This window comes from Syngnathoides biaculeatus, chromosome 9 (genome assembly GCF_019802595.1).
Source record: "Syngnathoides biaculeatus isolate LvHL_M chromosome 9, ASM1980259v1, whole genome shotgun sequence".
Lineage (NCBI taxonomy): Eukaryota > Metazoa > Chordata > Actinopteri > Syngnathiformes > Syngnathidae > Syngnathoides > Syngnathoides biaculeatus.
The window spans coordinates 9,450,933-9,469,206 of record NC_084648.1 but is presented as its reverse complement, the minus strand read 5'-3'; the positions used below and the strand labels follow the sequence as shown (position 1 = coordinate 9,469,206).

Sequence of the window (18,274 nt, the reverse complement as noted above, 5' to 3'; positions counted from 1 at the left end):
CATTTCCCTTGTGATACACACACACTTGCAAACAATGCTGAACTTTCAGGCATGTACTGCAAGTGTTGTGCAAGTTTTTCCCCTGTAGTGCATGGTCATTTATCCAATTAACGGCATTTTTTTGGGGGGTTTTTTTCTTTGTTGATGTTCTCACGCTCTTGCGTTTTCTAAATTTGAACATGAATTGCTTTAAAAAAATATGACTGGACTTTTTTTTTTATCATATCAGAAGTTGGATTCCTTTGCAGTTGCATTGTGTAACATTTTAGATATGATCACAATAGGGACATGTGGACTGACACACCCTGCTACAGAACATCAAGCTTCTCGTGAAAGGACGGATGGGGGCAGGAAGAAGAGGGGTTCAGAGTAACACTTGGTGATGTGGCAGCCATTTTTTGTAATTTCACTGCAGACAGGGATAGTCCCTTCACCAACATTCAGTTTGTATGAGTCGGGGTGCGGACTTTGCGTGTTAGAGTACAAACGCCACATAGTGTCAGCAAAACTGTTTGTGCCAAGTAGTTTGAAGTGGACTTATTTCCTATTGAATCGAAAGGGCCTGTAAGTCACAAGTCTGGAGGGAATATGAGTGCTTCTGCTGCGCATTCTGCGTCCTCCTCGTCTTCCTCTGGGATGTTCTCTTGCTCCCATGTGAAAACATCAGAGTTGTTGTCAGTGAAGGATCCCGAGCCACTTCTTGCAATCTCCCAGGGGCACAAGGCATCACGGCGACCCAGCGGTAAGCTGGCTTTCAGTCCATCCGAGTGATCCGCCTTTGTGTCGTGGTCTTCCTGTACGTCATCTTTGTCACTGCTGGGGTTGGTCGATGTTTCTGGATCCTGGATTTCATCAGGACAATCCAGAGTGCTCAAGCCATCTTGGTCTTTGACACCTTCTGTTATTTCTGTTTCCCATGGACAAACATCTGAACGCAGGCTTTCTTGCTTTCCTAACACTGCGCTGCCCTCAGTCTCCCATGGGCAGACACTGGCTCGAGAGCTGCTCTGTTTCTTGAGAACTTTAGCTTCTCCTGCCACAGTTCCATAACTTTCCTGCTTTTGTAAAACCTTAGGTTCTTCCATTTCCCACGGACAAAGCTCCCCTCTTGTGCTATCTTGCCTCTTAGTGGACTTTATGTCTTCGGTTTCCCATGGACAAACACTTTGTCTAGAGCCGTCTTGTTTCTTCAAGACCTTGAGAATATCTGCATCCTGCAAGCACATATTTTCAGTGGAACTGTCATGCTTAGTTGAAGTGTTTGGTTCTCTTGTTTCCCATGGACAAATGTTTTCTCTAAAACTGTCCTGCTTTTTCAGTAGATTTGGTTCATCTGTCTCCCATGGACAAATGTTTTCGATAGAATGGTCCGACTTTCTCAGACAATTAGGTTGCTCTCTCTCACGTGGACAAACGTTTTCCCCCGAACTGTCCTGGTTTTCTCGGACATTTGTTTTTTCTTTCTCCAACGGGCAAACGTTTTCTCTGGAAATGCCCTGCTTATTCATAACATTTGGTTTCTTTGCTTCCCAGAGACAAACATCACTTTGGCTATCTTGCCTTTGTGCAGACTTTGGGTCTTCTGTCTCCCAGGGACAAACACTTTCTCTAGCAGTTTCCTGATTTTTCAGAGTGTTTGTTTCTTTAATCTCCCATGGACAAATATCTCCTTGAGCACTGTCCTGCCTGTCTTGACTTTTCCAAGTTTCTAATTTTCCTCTTGGTGATGCCTCTGTTTTGGCCAATGTGGAATCCTCGCTCTCCCATGGACAGACGTTAACACGGGCAGTATCTTGTCTAATATTGTTTTTGGACATTTCTGAGGGCTCTGTTTTTGGTGATCCTGATGTTTCAGTCTCGCAAGGACAAATATTTCCTCTGTTGGGAGCCTCTACTTGAGCATCCAAGGGTAAGATTCCTTTTTGTAGGGCATTCAATTTGTCCTGTTGTCCAGCATCCCAGGGACAGATATCTGCCTTGATCGTGATCTGTGAAGATGAGACTGTTGGTTCTATGTTCCCATCTTCCAAAAGACCAACATCTATCATTTTTGGGGGGTCTGGGAAGTCCCACGGACAACTTTCTTCTGTCTTGGTTGTTCTTCTGTCCAGATATAGGACAGGAGATTTATCTAATTTTTCTTCTAATACCCTGGGAAACACAGTGGTTTTCGTTGCTTCCTGTCGTGAGGGCACTTTGAGGGCTCCCTTCGCCTGCACGGGATTTAGGTTCTCATACTCAACCTCTGCTTCCCAAGGACAAATATTGGCATATTCGCTGTCTTGTTTGATGATTGGTGTCTGATTTTCTGCTGCATCCCAAGGACATACATCTGCAGATCGCTTCAAAGACAGTTGTGTTTTTGCTGGGATGGCATATGAACTTTCTGGAACATCTTTGGACTCCCAGGGGCAAACATCAGTACGACCACTGTCCATTCTCGTCACTGTCGCTTGCTGTTGAGATTCCCAAGGACAGACGCCAGTTCGTTCAGATGTTTTAATTTCCCACGGGCAGACGTCTGCTTTAATGCTTTGCTGCTGCTTTGCCACCTGTCCTCTCAATGGACAATTGTCAGCATGAGAAAAGGTTTTTAACACTGCCGTCGCCACTCGTTTACTTCCTCTTCTATGAGTTGACGGTGTCCTCGAACTACAGGATCTTATGCTGCTTCGTTTACTACTCTGCCTGGACAGGTATACACTTTCGTAAATGCCATCTTTTGTCATATCATCTGCATCTCCGGGATAGACTGCAGACTTGACAATAACCAATCTTCTGGGACTTCTGTCGGAAGAATCACCAGAGGACAGTCTGATTGCGTTCTGCTTTACGAGGCATGGTTTTCCATCTGCGGTTGTCATGCTTCTCTTCTGTAGTGTTCTTTTCTCCACGCTTGGATGTCGACTGGATGTTCCCGACCTGGATGCTGTCGAGCTTTCTTGACTTTTTTGTGACCCTTCTCTAGTTAAGGTTTCATCCTTGCACGGTTTGCTTGCAGCTTCTACAGATGTCAGGAAGGATTTGACAGAGAGCCACTTGGTAGTGGTATTCCGGAAGGAAAAAACTCTCTGATCTTTGTTGACTTTGGGTCTCGGTGACCCCGGTGCACTTGCAGAGACTGGGAATTGGGTGGACTCTGCATCCGCCTTCTCTTGTGACACATTATTCTCCATAGGTTGCAGATGGTCCCAGGGACATACTAGAGCAACTGGCGACGATGGGCTTTGCAGATCATCCGCTTGAGAGTTTGCGTAGGTGACACGCTTCTGGCTCTTATCACCAGATTGTTCCGGCTCCACCTCCCAAGGACAAACCTCACCTTTGTCAAAAGACTCTGACATTAGAGCACTCCTGGTCTGCTCACTGATAGAGAGGCTTGATCCATCACCCTTGGACATTTTCTCCATGGAATGAGTGGATGTCAGACTCCATGACTTGTGAAGCCTGGTGTGATCGGGGAGATGTAAGAGATTGGTATCAATTGTCAGATTTTGCGCGCTAACTGATTTGCAAACTGCTGGGTGCATGTCCAAAGATTCAGTCTCTGATCTTTGGGAAGACCTTTTCACAATGTCAGCCCTCAGCTTTGAAGAATCCCACAAGGAAGAGTCCCTTTCTCGAGTGTAATAATTATCACATTGGGACTTGCGTAAAGACGGTGATCGGGATTTCATGGAACTTCTGATGCTGAGGTTTTCTGGGGTCCTCCTGAAAGACGCGGAGTGATTCCCGCTCCGGAATGAACCATCTCGGTCCTCACGGCTGCACTGCCGGCTCAGGGGGATCTCGGCAATGCGCTTGATGATTGATCTTCCCAGGGCACATCTAGAGCTTCGCTTCTTTGACAGGTGAGGGTTGTTTGCTGTCATCTTCTTGGCTTTGTTGACTTCCAACTGGGTGTATAATCTCTTCAGTTCGTCCTGGTGAGTGTGAGGGAGGACAAATATGGATAGAACATCAGAGGAAGGGTAAGGCATTTGTGAAGAAAAACATTTGGAGTGAGAAAATGTAAGTCCTGCTCATTTTACATGAAATTATGATCCATTAGGATGTTGCCCTGCGTGAAGTCCTAAGTAAAGGTTTATTTTCCAGGGTTAAAATTGACAATTTTGAGTTTCTTTCTTTCCCAGCACCAAACAACTTTGTTCTGAGTTTACCCGAAAGTCATCAGGGTCCACACTACGCTCACTCCAGGCCGAGCGAAAGCTGCTGTTGAGGTAGGAACGGCGCAGGTCCACCTCGTCCTCATACACCTCGGCAGCTATTTCCTCTCTTCCAGGTTTGCCTATGTACAGGAACTGTGATACAGAAGCACAATAAACGATCCAGTTTGTCCAAAATTTGTTCCAAGACAAATCTGAGAATTAATTTTATGTTGTTTACATTGTTTAGATCTCCCCTGGTGACATAGGTCAAAAAATTTGAATTACTCTACCTGATTTCAGTCCTCTCGGCAGAAAAACGTCTTGAATTTAGGTCTGAGTAGATAATTTTAACATATTTTATGTTTACTGGAGGCACCATAGAGAAAATATTACATCCCAAATCCTAGGAAAAAATGGTTTGGCAAAATAGATTTTTCCATTTATGTTCCCCTTGGTTTTAAATGGCTCACCACTCCAAGCACAATGAAAACGCTGGTGGATCCAAAATCTGAATAGAAATCTGAGAAAATTCAAGGATGTTCTTTACCTTTGGGATGAAGATTAGAGCGAGTGTCACAGTGATGGTCACGTGGGTGTGTGCAAAGGAGAGCAGCAGCATCCAATCGGGATGCAGAGAAGGAAACGTAAACCTGTGGAGAGACCAATTCCATGTGAGTTCTCTGGCAGGTTCCTAACATGGACTGAGTTAGTCTTTTACCGGCACAGGTGGAACATGGTGGAGAGAAGTAGCTCATTGTGGATGGCGATCCCCATGTAGCGAGGCTCATGGAAGGCCGAGGGCACTGGCCGAACAGCGGTCCACAGTGAACTTCCCCAGCACAGGAACAGAAGCTCGGCTATAGAAGCGTGCTTCCAATTAGTGATAATCGTACAAGAAGAGGGTTACGGTTTTGAATTCAGGGTTTCAAACCAAGGTTAAGATTATAAAAAGTGAAGAGAACTTATCTGTGCAAAGTGAAGTTGATGTTGGTCTTTTTAAAATAATAGAAAACGCAAACCAGAGAAAGTGAAAGGTTGTTTGGGAACGCAAACCACATATAGTTAAGGTGGTGTGCAGAACATAAATCATAAACATCAACCTCATAGAGTGAAAGTAGCGTGGGGAACATAAACCACATAATATGATGTTTGCATGAAGAACATAAAGTGAAGTCGGTGTTGATCTGTTGGTTGGGAACGTTAGTGAGCACTCACCGATGGCCATCATGTAGTCCCACCGATCCAGGTAGCAAAGGTTGAAGCCCTGGCCCTCCGCCGTGGTTGTGGTTATAATGACGGGAATGTTCCTATCTCGATTCTGGAGGACACCCACTGTCCAGGCACACAAGAACCAGCTTGCTGTCATCAGCATGATGCCCAGGATCCTCAGTAGGTGCAAGCTGGACATGTATGGAACCCTCTGAGCCGTGCGTGACAGGAACACCTTCAGAACCCTTGGGGAGGTAACAGGAACATCTTTACAAACCTTCAGGGAGGTAACACTCGCTGCATGAGGTCAGAGCTTTTTGGTGCGCAAGTGTTACCAAACTCGCACTACAAACCCTAATTTGAAACCTATACTAGAAAATGTAATTTCAAAACGTAAACCAGGCTACGAACCCCAACTCATGCTTAAACTCCTAACCTTTTTTTAAAAGCCAAACCATGTCTTCAGCAATCTATGGCTAGTCAAGAGTCCCTTGAGGACATCTGATAGCTATTTGATAACATTGATGCTGCTCTCCACTTTATCACAGAAAATGATCTGACCTGTACATTTTGAGAGTGAGAGTGCCATAGACGATAGAGAAACCCAACATGCGGACCCAGCGGAGCAGGATGCATCGAAACGTGCTGGGCTTGAAGTACAGAATGAATACCTGCGGGGAGAGGGTGGACACAGGCGGCCTTGGAGTCACTTCATCTCTTCAAACCAGGCTTTAGATGCTTTGTCTTTGCTACGTAAACCACATGGTGAATGTGGTTTCACTTGGATAGCACTTAAAGGAAGACTCTCCCAAAAATTAATACGTACGATAAACCCTCAAATGTGAAGTAATATTATTATTTCATATATTTTAGACATTAATTGAAACAAAATGAAAATAAAAAAAACATTTTTGAAATCCAAGCAAATTCTGGATATGTGCCAGCTTTCAGAGCCAGACCGGGAAGAAACGTTCTTGGCCCCGCCCCTGACGTCGTGGGTGCTTAGCATTACAGACCATTCGTTCTAGCTAGGCCAAGATGCCGCCGTGTTGTGCACAAAACTGAAAAAACTCACCCAAATTTCAACTTGACAGGATAAAACTGGGCCTGTCACAGTTCAGGCTTGTTCATCACCCGGGGAAATTTGCACGCATCAAACCATTACTGGTTATTAGCCGATTAGCTACAACCTCTCGTGCCGGTACTGTATAAGCAACAGCATAGTTTATAAGGTGGCATGGTGGAGCAGCATGTGAAGCATTTTGGACTCACGGTTATGAGGACCCGGGTTCAATCCCAGACCTCCCCGTATGGAGTTTGCATGTTCTGCCCGTGTCTGCGCGGGTGTAACCTGCCTCCTGCCCGTTGACAGCTGGGATAGGAACGCGACCCCCGTGCGGCTCAGCGGCTAAGAAATACAAACGTCTTTAAAACTTGTCTCCAGTTGCAATGAACAGATAGACAAACAACTATTCTTGCACACATGCACACATGCACCCCAATGGGCAATTTAGAGGGTTCAATTAACCTATCTTTTTTTGAACAAGGGAGGAAACCAAAGTACCCGGAGAAAACCCACACGGGCAAGGGGAGAACATGCAAACTCCATACAAGCGAGGCCAGATTTGAACTTGGGTCATCAGAACTGTGATGATGTTCTAACCAGTTGTGTATATACATTTTTTAAGTGTTCCTCTACAGCACGTACAAAACCACTATACTATGTTGAACTGAAATGTGCACAATTTAGAAATCGCTTCGTACGACAACCCTAATAAGTGAATGTTCCAGAAAAAAAAATCAGTTCTAAAGATGAAATAAGTCAATAGTCTTTAATGTGTGTGAAATTGTAACAATGTGACTAACCTTTTTAACATCGCAAATGAACTAACACTTTGGACCACAAGGTGGCACTTCAAGGTCCTATTTGGAAAAATATGTTATGTTTGAGACAACCGCAGAATGGCACATAACTAGAGAGAGCCAATCATAAGCGTTGGTTTACGGAAGGGAAAAAAATCTGAGCTTTTGCAGCTATTTTTTTTCAAGCGTAACAAAAATTTTAATCACGGGCATTTCCAAAAGCAGCTATAATTTAATTACACATTTTGTCCCAGTGATGTGATGTAATTTAATTTCATAATCTAGTTACATATTACCCCATCATGACATGAACCACCTAAAAAAAACCAACAACTTTAACTTAGTGGGGAGAATGTAAACCACTTAAAGAGAGGTTAGTGTAAATCTGTTTAGTGAGGAGACAAACCACAAAGTGGAGTTTTATTGTTAAAAACCCAGAAAACTAAGCAAGTGTTCATCTGTTTACAAGGTGGTGAAGGTAAACCACCTCAGTAAAGGGAACGCTGACCGTTTCCTGTGCGGTGACTCGAGGACGGCGGTAATCCAGGAATTAGTGTGGCGCTCACAGGCAGCCACTGTGGATAAGAGCATGGGCTCAACGAGTGTGAGCGCAAAAGCCCGTCATTGTGTTCCTAACACATGCACACGGGCGGACAATGTGCGCTGCGCCCGTCCTTTTAATCAGAATGATTGAGATTGAGGTCTCCGAGTTACAGGGGCAGAAGAAGCTCTCTGATTGGTTGACGGTCGTGCAAACTCAACACAAAAGTCGTGAACATCATCTGAATTAGCAGCTGGTCGCCATCTTGACTACTTCGCACAATCTCTCTAATTTCAAATCCTATTTGAAACCCTTAAACAAGGCTACAAACCCTGTTTTTTTAAACCTTAACTCGTAATGAGAACCCACTAATTTGAAACCCCAAACCTTATTTAAAGCACTAACTGTGGTTTCATAGCCTGAGTGGAAACTCAAATAACCTTGGAGTTGTTCTTACCGGGAAGTAAAGTAGCAGTGAGCCAAACAAAATGGCTTCCAGCAGCAAGAGACCCGACGACCGAATCCTCTGTGCAAACCCCCACCACACAAACATGAAAACATAAAACATTGATTGTGATTATGCAGCTATTTTCCAAATCTAACTAAAATTGTAACCACGGAAATTTCCAAAAGCAGCTAGTTTAATGACATTTTTTCTCATTAATGGAATGGATTCAATTTATATAGAATTTGTAATTAATGGCGTGATATGTTTTTATATGTAAATTAGTTACTCCCTTGTCACTCTAGCTCACTTGTAGCTCTGTAAATACCGCTTTTATTAATTTATTTCTCAGTATTACCCTGCTCCGGCGATGTCGGTATGCTGCCAGCATGCTGATAAAAACGAGGGCCATGAAGGTGGCCTGGGCAGCCATGACGGTGGCCCTCAGGGGTCTGTCCTCCTGCACCCAACAGGGGGCGCCGTCCTGGCACCTCCCACAACCTGGCCAGCATGGCAGACACTTGGGCATGGACGGATAACACGCGTCGCCGTCGCCACCTGAAGGCATCAAACAATGCCCTTTAGGGAATTCTCAAATTCCTTTGAAAACCTCTTTGTCATCTGAAACCCAATCAAAAACTGAAAACCACCATTTCCCACCCTAAAACAAGACACAAATCCTAAATTGGAAACCTGACCCTTCATTTTATGATTTATGGTCCCCAGTCAATACCTTAATTTGAAAGCGTAACTCAAATTTCAAAGTAAAACCCATGTTTGAAACTCTAATCCAGACTACAAAATTTATTTTTTAAACTTTAATCCTGGGGTTTTAAAGCCCTAATTGGAAATCATGCCCTTTGTTTGAAACCTCTATCAAGGCTGCAAATTCTAATTTGAAACCATTACCCTCACTTGAGACCATTACCTTGTCTTAAAATTTTAACTCGGGCTTCAAACGTTAATTTGGAACGCTAACCCAGACTGAAAAAACCCAAACCCTTTTTTTGAAACTAATCAACGCTGACTTGATTTATAGTCCTCTCACCATACCTGCATCCTTATTGGCAGTGTCAATGTCGTAGTATCCTTCTTTGCAACGGCAGCAGTACTGACCCAGCCGGAAGCCTCGCCTGGGAATCGGAACACACTGCAGGGAACAAGTAATGACTTTTCCATGTTTTTTTTTTTTGGTTTTGTTTTTTTTTTTACAATTTTCATCATTTCAATCTCCATTTTTGACATATCAAGAGTATATGCTGTCAATATATATAATATACATAATATATGCTGTCAGGAGGCGGGGTAGACCCTGAACTGGTTGCCAGCCAATCGCAGGGCACATAGAGACAAACAGCCACACTCACAATCACACCTCGGGGCAACTTGGAGTGTCCAATTAATGCTGCATGTTTTTGGGATGTGGGAGGAAACCGGAGTGCTCGGAGAAAACCGGAGTGCTCGGAGAAAACCCACGCAGGCCCGAGGAGAACATGCAAACTCCACAGAGGCGGGGCCGGGATCAAACCCAGTTCTACAGAACTGTGAGGCCAATGCTTTACCAGGTGAGCTCACCGTGCTGCCTTGTTTTCTCACTTTTCTGTTATATTTTATCTTAAAACATTACTTTTTTTTCATCCAATTTTCTAATCCATTTTGTAGAATTTTTTTAGTTTTTTTTTCATGGTAATTCAAATGCATTTGACATATAAATGTTTTTTTTGCATAACAATATGATTTTATTGCTAGTAAAATACCTAAGTACATATCTTGCCTTTCAGTATTAATTTTTCATTTTTACATCACTTTTGTAATACTTTATGAACTTCTTTTGAGATGTGCAAAAAAAATCCCTTTTTTTTCTTACAAATTTTTCATAAATTTTTATCTTGTCTAGGTCTGATTTACTGATCTACTTGCAAGTTCACAAAACATGTTGATATACAGCTTTCGGTTTTCATGGTAGAGTTTTAACTTGCACATGTAGCAATGAAGTGTGTTAAACACTTTATGTAAGCCTGTCTGTGTGGATTTAAAGGGTCAGAACATGTCCTGCGAATATATATTTTTTGACACTTTCTCCAGGAAATTTGAATTTTTCAAGATCTGGCATGGTTGGGATTACATTAAATTACCCCCAAAGAACAAACACAAACACAACATCCCAACTGAACTTCATTGAAATTGGAGTTCAAAATATTTGTTTTTCCTCTTACACACACACACACACACTTCCTTTTACGGTTTGTGTGTTAATCTAAGTTAAAAGCTAAATGGACACATAAAGCCACTGCTGAGTGTTTTATCCTTGTCTGGAGGAAGCCCATTCGACATGCACACACCCACGTGCACACGCTCACACGCCTAGTGGCACAGGGTGAACATTAATGTGATATGGATTATACTTAGATTATATAACTTAACTGTAGTCCTTTACATCAACAACCATTTTAGACACTTGTCATGTTGTTGTCCTGAGCTAGTTGGTTTGACTTAGCCTTGGTTTAAGACAGAAGACAATTAATCATGTCATGTCATTATCCAAGCCGCTTGTCCTCACAAGGTTTGCAGGAACGCTGGAGCCTATCCCAGCTATCTTCGGGCGAAAGGGGGACTACACACTGAACTGGTCGCCCGCCAGTCAGTCACAGGGCAGATATCGACACCATCACTGAGCAGGAATCGATCCCACGCTGCCCGCACCAAAGGAAGGCGTGTGTACCACTACATCATCAGTGACTCTCCAATCAATTATTAGTTGTTTAAAAAGTTGGTTGAAAGGAGAAGCTAACATTTGTTAAAAGTGTTTAAATTCAATCCCTCTGCAGCTCAGCATTATCTTTGTTTTTTTAGTATAGGCAAATACAACAACAAATACATTTTTTTTCATCTGACACTAGAAGGTTTACTGTTTAAAACAAGAAGCAAACATACATTAGCAAAAAAACAAAAGAAAAAAAAGAAAAATAACCTTTGTCAAATTAGGATAGGAGTTAAGATAGCTGGCTCATCCTGGCCTTCCTGTAGCCAAACCACATTTTTTTTGCATCTGAAGCTAGAAGCTAACATTGCTCACAAGCATTTAGTAGAAATGGAAAGCTAAAGTCTCAACGAACAAAAAAAAAGGGAAAAAAGTTTCAAGTTCAGTTGCTCAGAAGCTAAGCAAGTTAGTTTAGAATTGGCTGACTACAAACAGACATTTTTTATTCTCTTATATGATACTCGAAGCTAACATGCTTATAGACCTTATTGTTCAAAACAAGAAGCTAACATCACTTAAAAAAAAAGACTTGCGTTAAACTGCTCAGAAGCTAACTACAAGAGTTTCCTTAGCCTGGGTTTCCCACAGACAAAGGGACAAAAAACATGTTGTACATCTGAAGATAAAACATGGCTAACAAGCTTTTCTTGGTAGATGATACGAGGAGTGTGATTGTCAAGTTCAGTCGCTCTTTAGCTAAGCTAGTTATCTTGGCCTTAAATTACTACAGCCGAAAATGCAACAAAAAACATTTTTTCCTCATCTGAAGCTAAAAGCTAACATAGCTAGCAAGCCTTTGTTGGTGTCTAAACCACTAAAAGGTTCTGTTGGCTTTGTGTCCGCTAAGCCTCACAGGTAGGAAAGGACAAAAGGTGCTCAATGGATTTGGGATTTTATTTTATTTTTTTTCTTGTTCTGGTTTCAGACCTCCGTCAGGGAGGGGAAGTGTGGTAGCGGGCTGGATTAACTCTGTAATCCATCAGAGCATTTGCAGCCACTGTCTTTAAATAGACCACCAATTGATGGGGAACGGGGGAAGACTGAAATTAGAATAGATTGGGGTGGCAGCACGGTGACCAAATTGTTAGCACATCTCCCTCACAGTTCTGAGAACCTTGGTTCAAATCCGCCCTCACCTGCGTGGAAATGGTACGTTCTCCCGTGCCTGTGTAGGTTTTCTCTGGGTACTTTGGTTTCCTCCCACATTCCCAAAAACATGCATGGTAGGTTAAATGAACTGGTACTGAATGTGAATGTGAGTGTGACTGATTGCTTATCAATATGTGCCCTGCGATCGGCTGGCGACCGGTTCAGGGTGTAACCTGCCTCTTGGCCAGGGTCAGATGGAATAGGTGCCACCACCGCAGTGAGGAATAAGACAATTAAGCAGACAAGCAGAACAACTTGGTACTGGGGCACATTACGGGGGAGGGGGTGGGGGACATCTACAGCACAGTTTTGCCTCACTAGTTACATGCCATTTTACTAGTCTGCAATGATGTCATACGATAGTGAAAGGCACTAGTGTTATTTTCAAATGTTTTTATTTTTGTATTTGAATGCTTTTAATCATGTTAAGCGCATTGAGTTACCTATGAAATGTGCTATACGAATAAATTTAGTGGAATTTTTGTTGTCTATTACAAGGCACAGTTCTAGTGTGATGAATTGTCTCGCTAGTGAGGGAAAAGAGTCAATTAGTACACGAACAGTTCAGCTAAATGTTGCAATGTCTTTGTTGACTCGCATTGTGATTGTTGTTTTGTACCTCCATGCTAGTGCGGTTGCACTGGTGCGTGTCTGCAAACCATCCATCCTGGGTGGTGCACTGGTCCAGGTCCATGTCCTGGATGTCCACGTCCATGCGGATCACACCCCTTGACACACACACACAAAGGTAGTGAGACAGATCTTAATCTATATCAATTGATCACAGTTTGGATTACACAACTGAATCTGAATACACTGAACCCCCACTTTATTGCAGTTTTTACACGTTTTTTTCCCCCCCAGTATAGAGCTTGTGCACGTGACGTCACCATTTTCACGGCGTCATATTGCCGGTCAAAAAGAGCTGTTCGACAGTGTGGGGGGCATTGAAGCGGAGCGGATTATACACAATGCCCAAAACTTGTTGTGCTGTTGGTGGTTACAACAGACGAGACAGATATTCAAAGAGGTCATTCTATAGAATACCAGCTGAAAAGACCAGAAGAGATCGATGGAATTTCGGCAATTAAGCGTGATGGATGGTGCCCAACCAAATACACACGTGTAGCGATCACTTCATTTCAGGTAGGAATTATTCTTCTCAATCTCAAATTCCCAAAAAGTATTTATAATCCCAAATTGGCTCATTTGAGAACAATGCATTAAAAAATATAAAGACAGGGAGTCGTCTCCAACATACACGGAAGCGTGTTGCGGCCACACGTTAAACTTCGGTAAACCTCTCTGTGACAGATGTTTTTTTTTTTAAATATGCATCGTTCTCAAATGAGTCCAATATGAATTTAAAAAAAGAAAATAAACCGTTTTTCACAGTGATTTTTTTTTTTTTTTTAGGTTATCGTGTGGCTGCAATGTGCTTCCCTGTATGGGGGCTGAAGCCTATCCCAGCGGTTTTTCTTTTTTGAGTACACATTCGACTCATTTGAAAACAATGCAAAAAAAAAAAAAGAAGTCTGTCACGGAGAGTTTTACCGAAATTTAACGTGAGGCCGCAACACGCTTCTGTGTACGGAGGAGCCGAGTTGCTCTCTTTTTTTTTTTCAGTCATAGTTAATGAATGCAAGTTTCTGTAAAATCAGGGGTCATTTATTAAAATATTGGTATTTTTATTGAAAAAATCTGAGTGGCTCCATCAGTATGTGGGATTTATTCTTGATTGAGAGCAGATCCAGCAACTAAGTATTTGTATGCGTCCAGACTTTTCTACACTTTCAAGCTCTTCCATGTAAAGCTCGACGACTTACGTTGAAAAATGCTTTGCTCGACCGGCAATTTGGCCAGTCTCGTGACTTCGGTGACGTAGGTGCACGAGCTCTAAACACCCAAGTCTGAGTTGCACACCTTCAATGATCATGTTCTGCCAGACATCTGCAGAACTGAGTTTTCCTGGAAGCTACAGCAGAAAAAGTAGAGAGTGTCCTCAACCAAACTCCAGCAACAATCACTCCCACTTACTTGTACTGTATTTTTGTTGTGTCCCGTTTGTATGTTTTGCACAGTGTGTGTTAAGTAGCAGTTGTTTAAAGGTTTACAATTACCCTAACATTCATGCTAACTTACATTGGCCCGTTTATGCGTGTGTGTGTCCATGTTTGTGTGTGTCTGTGTATGCGCCACTGAGCAAAAAAAAAAAAAAAAAAAAACACGACGATAGCGCATACACATCGAGCGGTATGTCGATTGGTTGAAGCCACTTGGCCGCCATCTTGGTACTCCCAAAACGTGTGGAGGACACGGTTTACAGGTTGGATCATGGTGGGGTTTTTCCTCAAAGTTTGGCATGTAGAATTAAAACTGGTCGTGTGAGCTTGACATTTTTTCAGTTCTGGTAACATCAAGGATTTTCAATTCGACTTGGTAAGCCAAACAATGCTAAGTGCAAAGGAAAGCCATATAACACCATGAGCACCAAGAAAACTTGCATATTACCTAGGGCCCGATTTCCGTGACATGTTAACTTTTCCCGACATACACTGTGAAGCACTGTCATCATAACATAGGAAAAAACTAAGCTTTTTTTTTGTCATAAAAACATTCAATCAGTTCGATATATTTTTGGAAATAACGACTCGCAATGGGAAAATACATGCTAAACGCATTGTTCATTTATTGTCTCTGTGACGTCCTACTTCAGACAGAAAAATTCAACTTGTTTACTCGCAGTTGAAAATCAAATTCAATTTGCAGAGTTCTGTATCATGAAATTTATCAAAATTTTCACTGAAAAATGTGTTTTCTTGCTTCTCCACCGATGAAGTTTGGGAAAATATTCACATCGCTTTTTCGCGAAAAACTGTCGGCCTATAAAAGTGAAGCAGAGAGTGAACAGTGAACAACCGTCAACAAAACTTTGTTCAAGTGAATTAAGCTCATCAGAAAATAAAATTAAAAACCCTTACAAAGAAACTTTAACAGTGTCAAAGTAAATCTTTCTAACTTACCTATGGAATGTTTTCTTACCGCCACGAAACTGGCGATTAACCGGGAGTATCAAAATGGCAGATAGCGACTACAGTTTTGGTGGCCAATGAACCATCCAGTCTTCTTTTTTAGATCAGTGGTATGCGCATGCATATGTGCCTGCATGTGCTCGCATATGTGTGTGCGCATTTTGTGTGCTTGTGCATGGATGCAAGTGTGTTTTTGTTCTCGTGTCGATGTCTGGGCGTGTGTGTTTGTGTGTTGTTTGTGTTTGTGTGTGTCCACATATGAGTGCACATGAGTGTGTGTGTGTGTGTGTGTGCATGCAAACGCTTGTCTTTGCGCGTGTGTACGTGCGCGCACATGCTGACCTGAACTCAGGGGTGAGGTCTGGCTTGAGCCCGTAGAAGGCGGTGGACAAGGTTAGCATCCACCTGGGGACGAAGCGACCGTCTTTGCAGTCCAGGTAGGGGGCGTCTGCCCAGCTGACACCGCTCCTATTGCTCACGTAACTGTCCCCCCGGCCCCACTTGGGGGTCTCCAAGGTGCTGAGGTCATTGAGCAGGACCCTCTTGGCAAGGGCGGGCGGCTGGGCAGCAGCCGGGAACTTAAAACGCCGGAACCAGCCGTCATCCGGGGCCGGGGCGGGCGGGTGCAGGCGGTCCCAGCTTTTTGACAAGTCCTGAAGGAGGATAGTCGGCATCCCGCTCGGGGGGCCGCGGCTTGCCTGGAGCACTAGCTGAGGGGTGGTACCGGTCGGGTCACAGTCGAAGGTAAGCAGCACTTGGCGGACAGGCCCGGTGGCCTCTAGCAGGGCACGGACGAGGGCATGGTACCACTCCATGTCCTCTGGAACCGAACTCTCGCGCAGGTCACTGGCCTGGAAGATCATATTTAGGAAGTTGGCCGTGTTGGCTAAGGCATCCAGGGCCGGCCTGAGGGCTGCACGCATGCCACCCGGAAGCGGCCCCGGTTGCCCGGGCGGGCTGTAAGCGCGAGAACATCTTGCCTTCCCCACGGCTGACGAGTCGCCCGAGTAGAAGAAGCTCTCCGCTGGCAACCAGTTGTCCTCTTGTGGAGCTTCCGAGGTGCCAGCAGCACCGCCCGCAGTCCCCGTCAGGTCCGGGGTGGCGCCCGGAGGTTTCGACGAGCTGGCGTTGAACGATTCGCTGATGTTCCTCAAGGCTCCTGAAGACGAGTCCGGGGTCACCTGACCTCTGGCGAGCGACGGCACCAGCAGAAAAACAAAAACAAAAGCAAAAGGAAACATTCTGGAAGCTTCTCAGGAGAGGAAATGACCACCACTAAGGATCACATGACGACAAAAGCTTGGAAGACGATGTTCACGACCAGGAACGAGAGGACATGAAGGAACTCTGACTGCACGACTACATCAGTGCGGAAACTCCAAGCTTCTGCTGCTTCTTCTCATGTATTGCAAGCAACTGGCCGAGAGGTCCCGACTTCTTCTACTACTGCTTTTTCTTCTGCTTTTTCTAATTACCATAGCAGGATAGTGACCCCACAATTTCTTCTTCTTGTATATTTCTGCTGCTTCCTCTTCTGTATCTTCTTTTTTTCATTCCACTTGGACCACCAGGAAACGAGGAGGAGCCCACCCAACTTGTTTTTCTGTGGTCTCGCTACGCTCTCCTGTGTGTTTCTCCAAAGAGTTTCCAGAAGCTCTGATGTTGATGCTCAACCATCCTACTGCTTCCCATTTCTCTCTCTCCCTCCCTCTCTCTCTCTCTCCCCCCCCCCCCTCACTTGGGGTAGTTGCTCAAAGGTGATGAGAGTGACGGGACATCTGCGGTGTGTGTGTGTGTGTGTGTGTGTGTGTGTGTGTGTAAAGCCAAGGTTAAGCTGTGCATCATTTCGTATTAAATCATCTGACATAAAGACTTGCTGGATGCTCTTTTAATGCTCAGGACACACACGCGCGTGCGTGCGCACACACGCACGTACACGTGCACGCGTGCGTGTGGCGTCTGTTAGGTGTGATGTAGCCAAAGAACCCTTGTATTGGTAGTCATGGCAATGGTTCTCCTCGTTCTCTCTCACACGAATACACGCACACACGCGCGCGTGTAGTTACGCAACACGCACAGACACACGCGCACAATCTTGCACATGTTGCACAGACACACACACACGCACACACACTCGCACATGTATATACACTTAATGCCAACACTCTCTCTCTCTCTCACACACACACACACAACACACACACACACACACACACACACCACACACACACACACACAACACACACACACACACATATGCATGCATTTCTCACATATGGAAAAACATCCACGCATACACATTTAAACACACGCAAAAACAAATTCGACCCCGCGTAAGCACACTTATGCAAACACACGCACACGCTCACACAGATGCACACAATTATGCAAACACGCGATGCCTCATATGAAGCTCATACACAAATGTACAAACACACTAGCACGTTCACGCACTCGTACACGTACGTGCACTCACGCACTTAAGCGCCCACATTAATCCAAACACATACGCAGGAGCAAACATGCACACGCGCGCGCACACAAATGCACGCAAGTGCATAGATACACTTGCACATCCAAACGCACACTGTGTAGTTTAGCCGAACCTTTAGTGTAGTTTGTTTGTTGTACATCACCCTAACTGTGTTATCATACGGGATCCTTTCAAATGCCTCTCGCTTGAGTCAAGATTGGGAAGCATTTTTGCTTTATTCTGTTTTGGAGGGTTTTCCAGCCTAGGTTGACACAACACCGCCCTCTCCTGACCTTTACGGTTACTACAGTAGCAATTAACTGATTGGATGTCCCACCGGAAGTAGTTAGTGACGTTGTCGCCGACATTGAATTTCTTTCCATAGCTTTGCTTCCACCTGTGGTACAAAATCTGAATTGCACTCACAAGCTCTTGTTTTGGTAGGAAGACTTTTATTGTCCTATTTTTTTTGTTATTTGAATATGACGAGGGGCACGGTGCTTCTGTAGAGCGTTGGCCTCTTGGTTCTCAGGACGGGGGCTCAAATCCCGGCCCGCCTGTGTGGATTTTGCATGTTCTACCCTTGCTTGCGTGGGTTTTCTCTGGGCACTCCGGGTTCCTCCCACATCCCCAAAACGTGCAACATTAATTGG

The 18,274-nt window shown here is 44.1% G+C and overlaps 1 protein-coding gene across 1 annotated transcript; it reads right to left on the bottom strand.

Annotated features, from left to right (window-relative positions):
- Window positions 1-13: 13 nt before the first annotated feature.
- On the bottom strand, window positions 14-16,389 carry gpr179 (G protein-coupled receptor 179). Its single transcript, XM_061829385.1, has 11 exons — window positions 15,491-16,389; window positions 12,736-12,844; window positions 9,260-9,356; window positions 8,565-8,764; window positions 8,219-8,287; window positions 5,919-6,028; window positions 5,364-5,602; window positions 4,867-5,005; window positions 4,696-4,798; window positions 4,161-4,301; window positions 14-3,923 (listed from the first exon to the last, which is right to left on the bottom strand). Exons 1-11 carry the CDS (start codon window positions 16,387-16,389, stop codon window positions 570-572), a joined length of 5,460 nt encoding a protein of 1,819 aa, XP_061685369.1. The 3' UTR covers window positions 14-569.
- Between the last annotated feature and the right edge of the window lie 1,885 nt (window positions 16,390-18,274).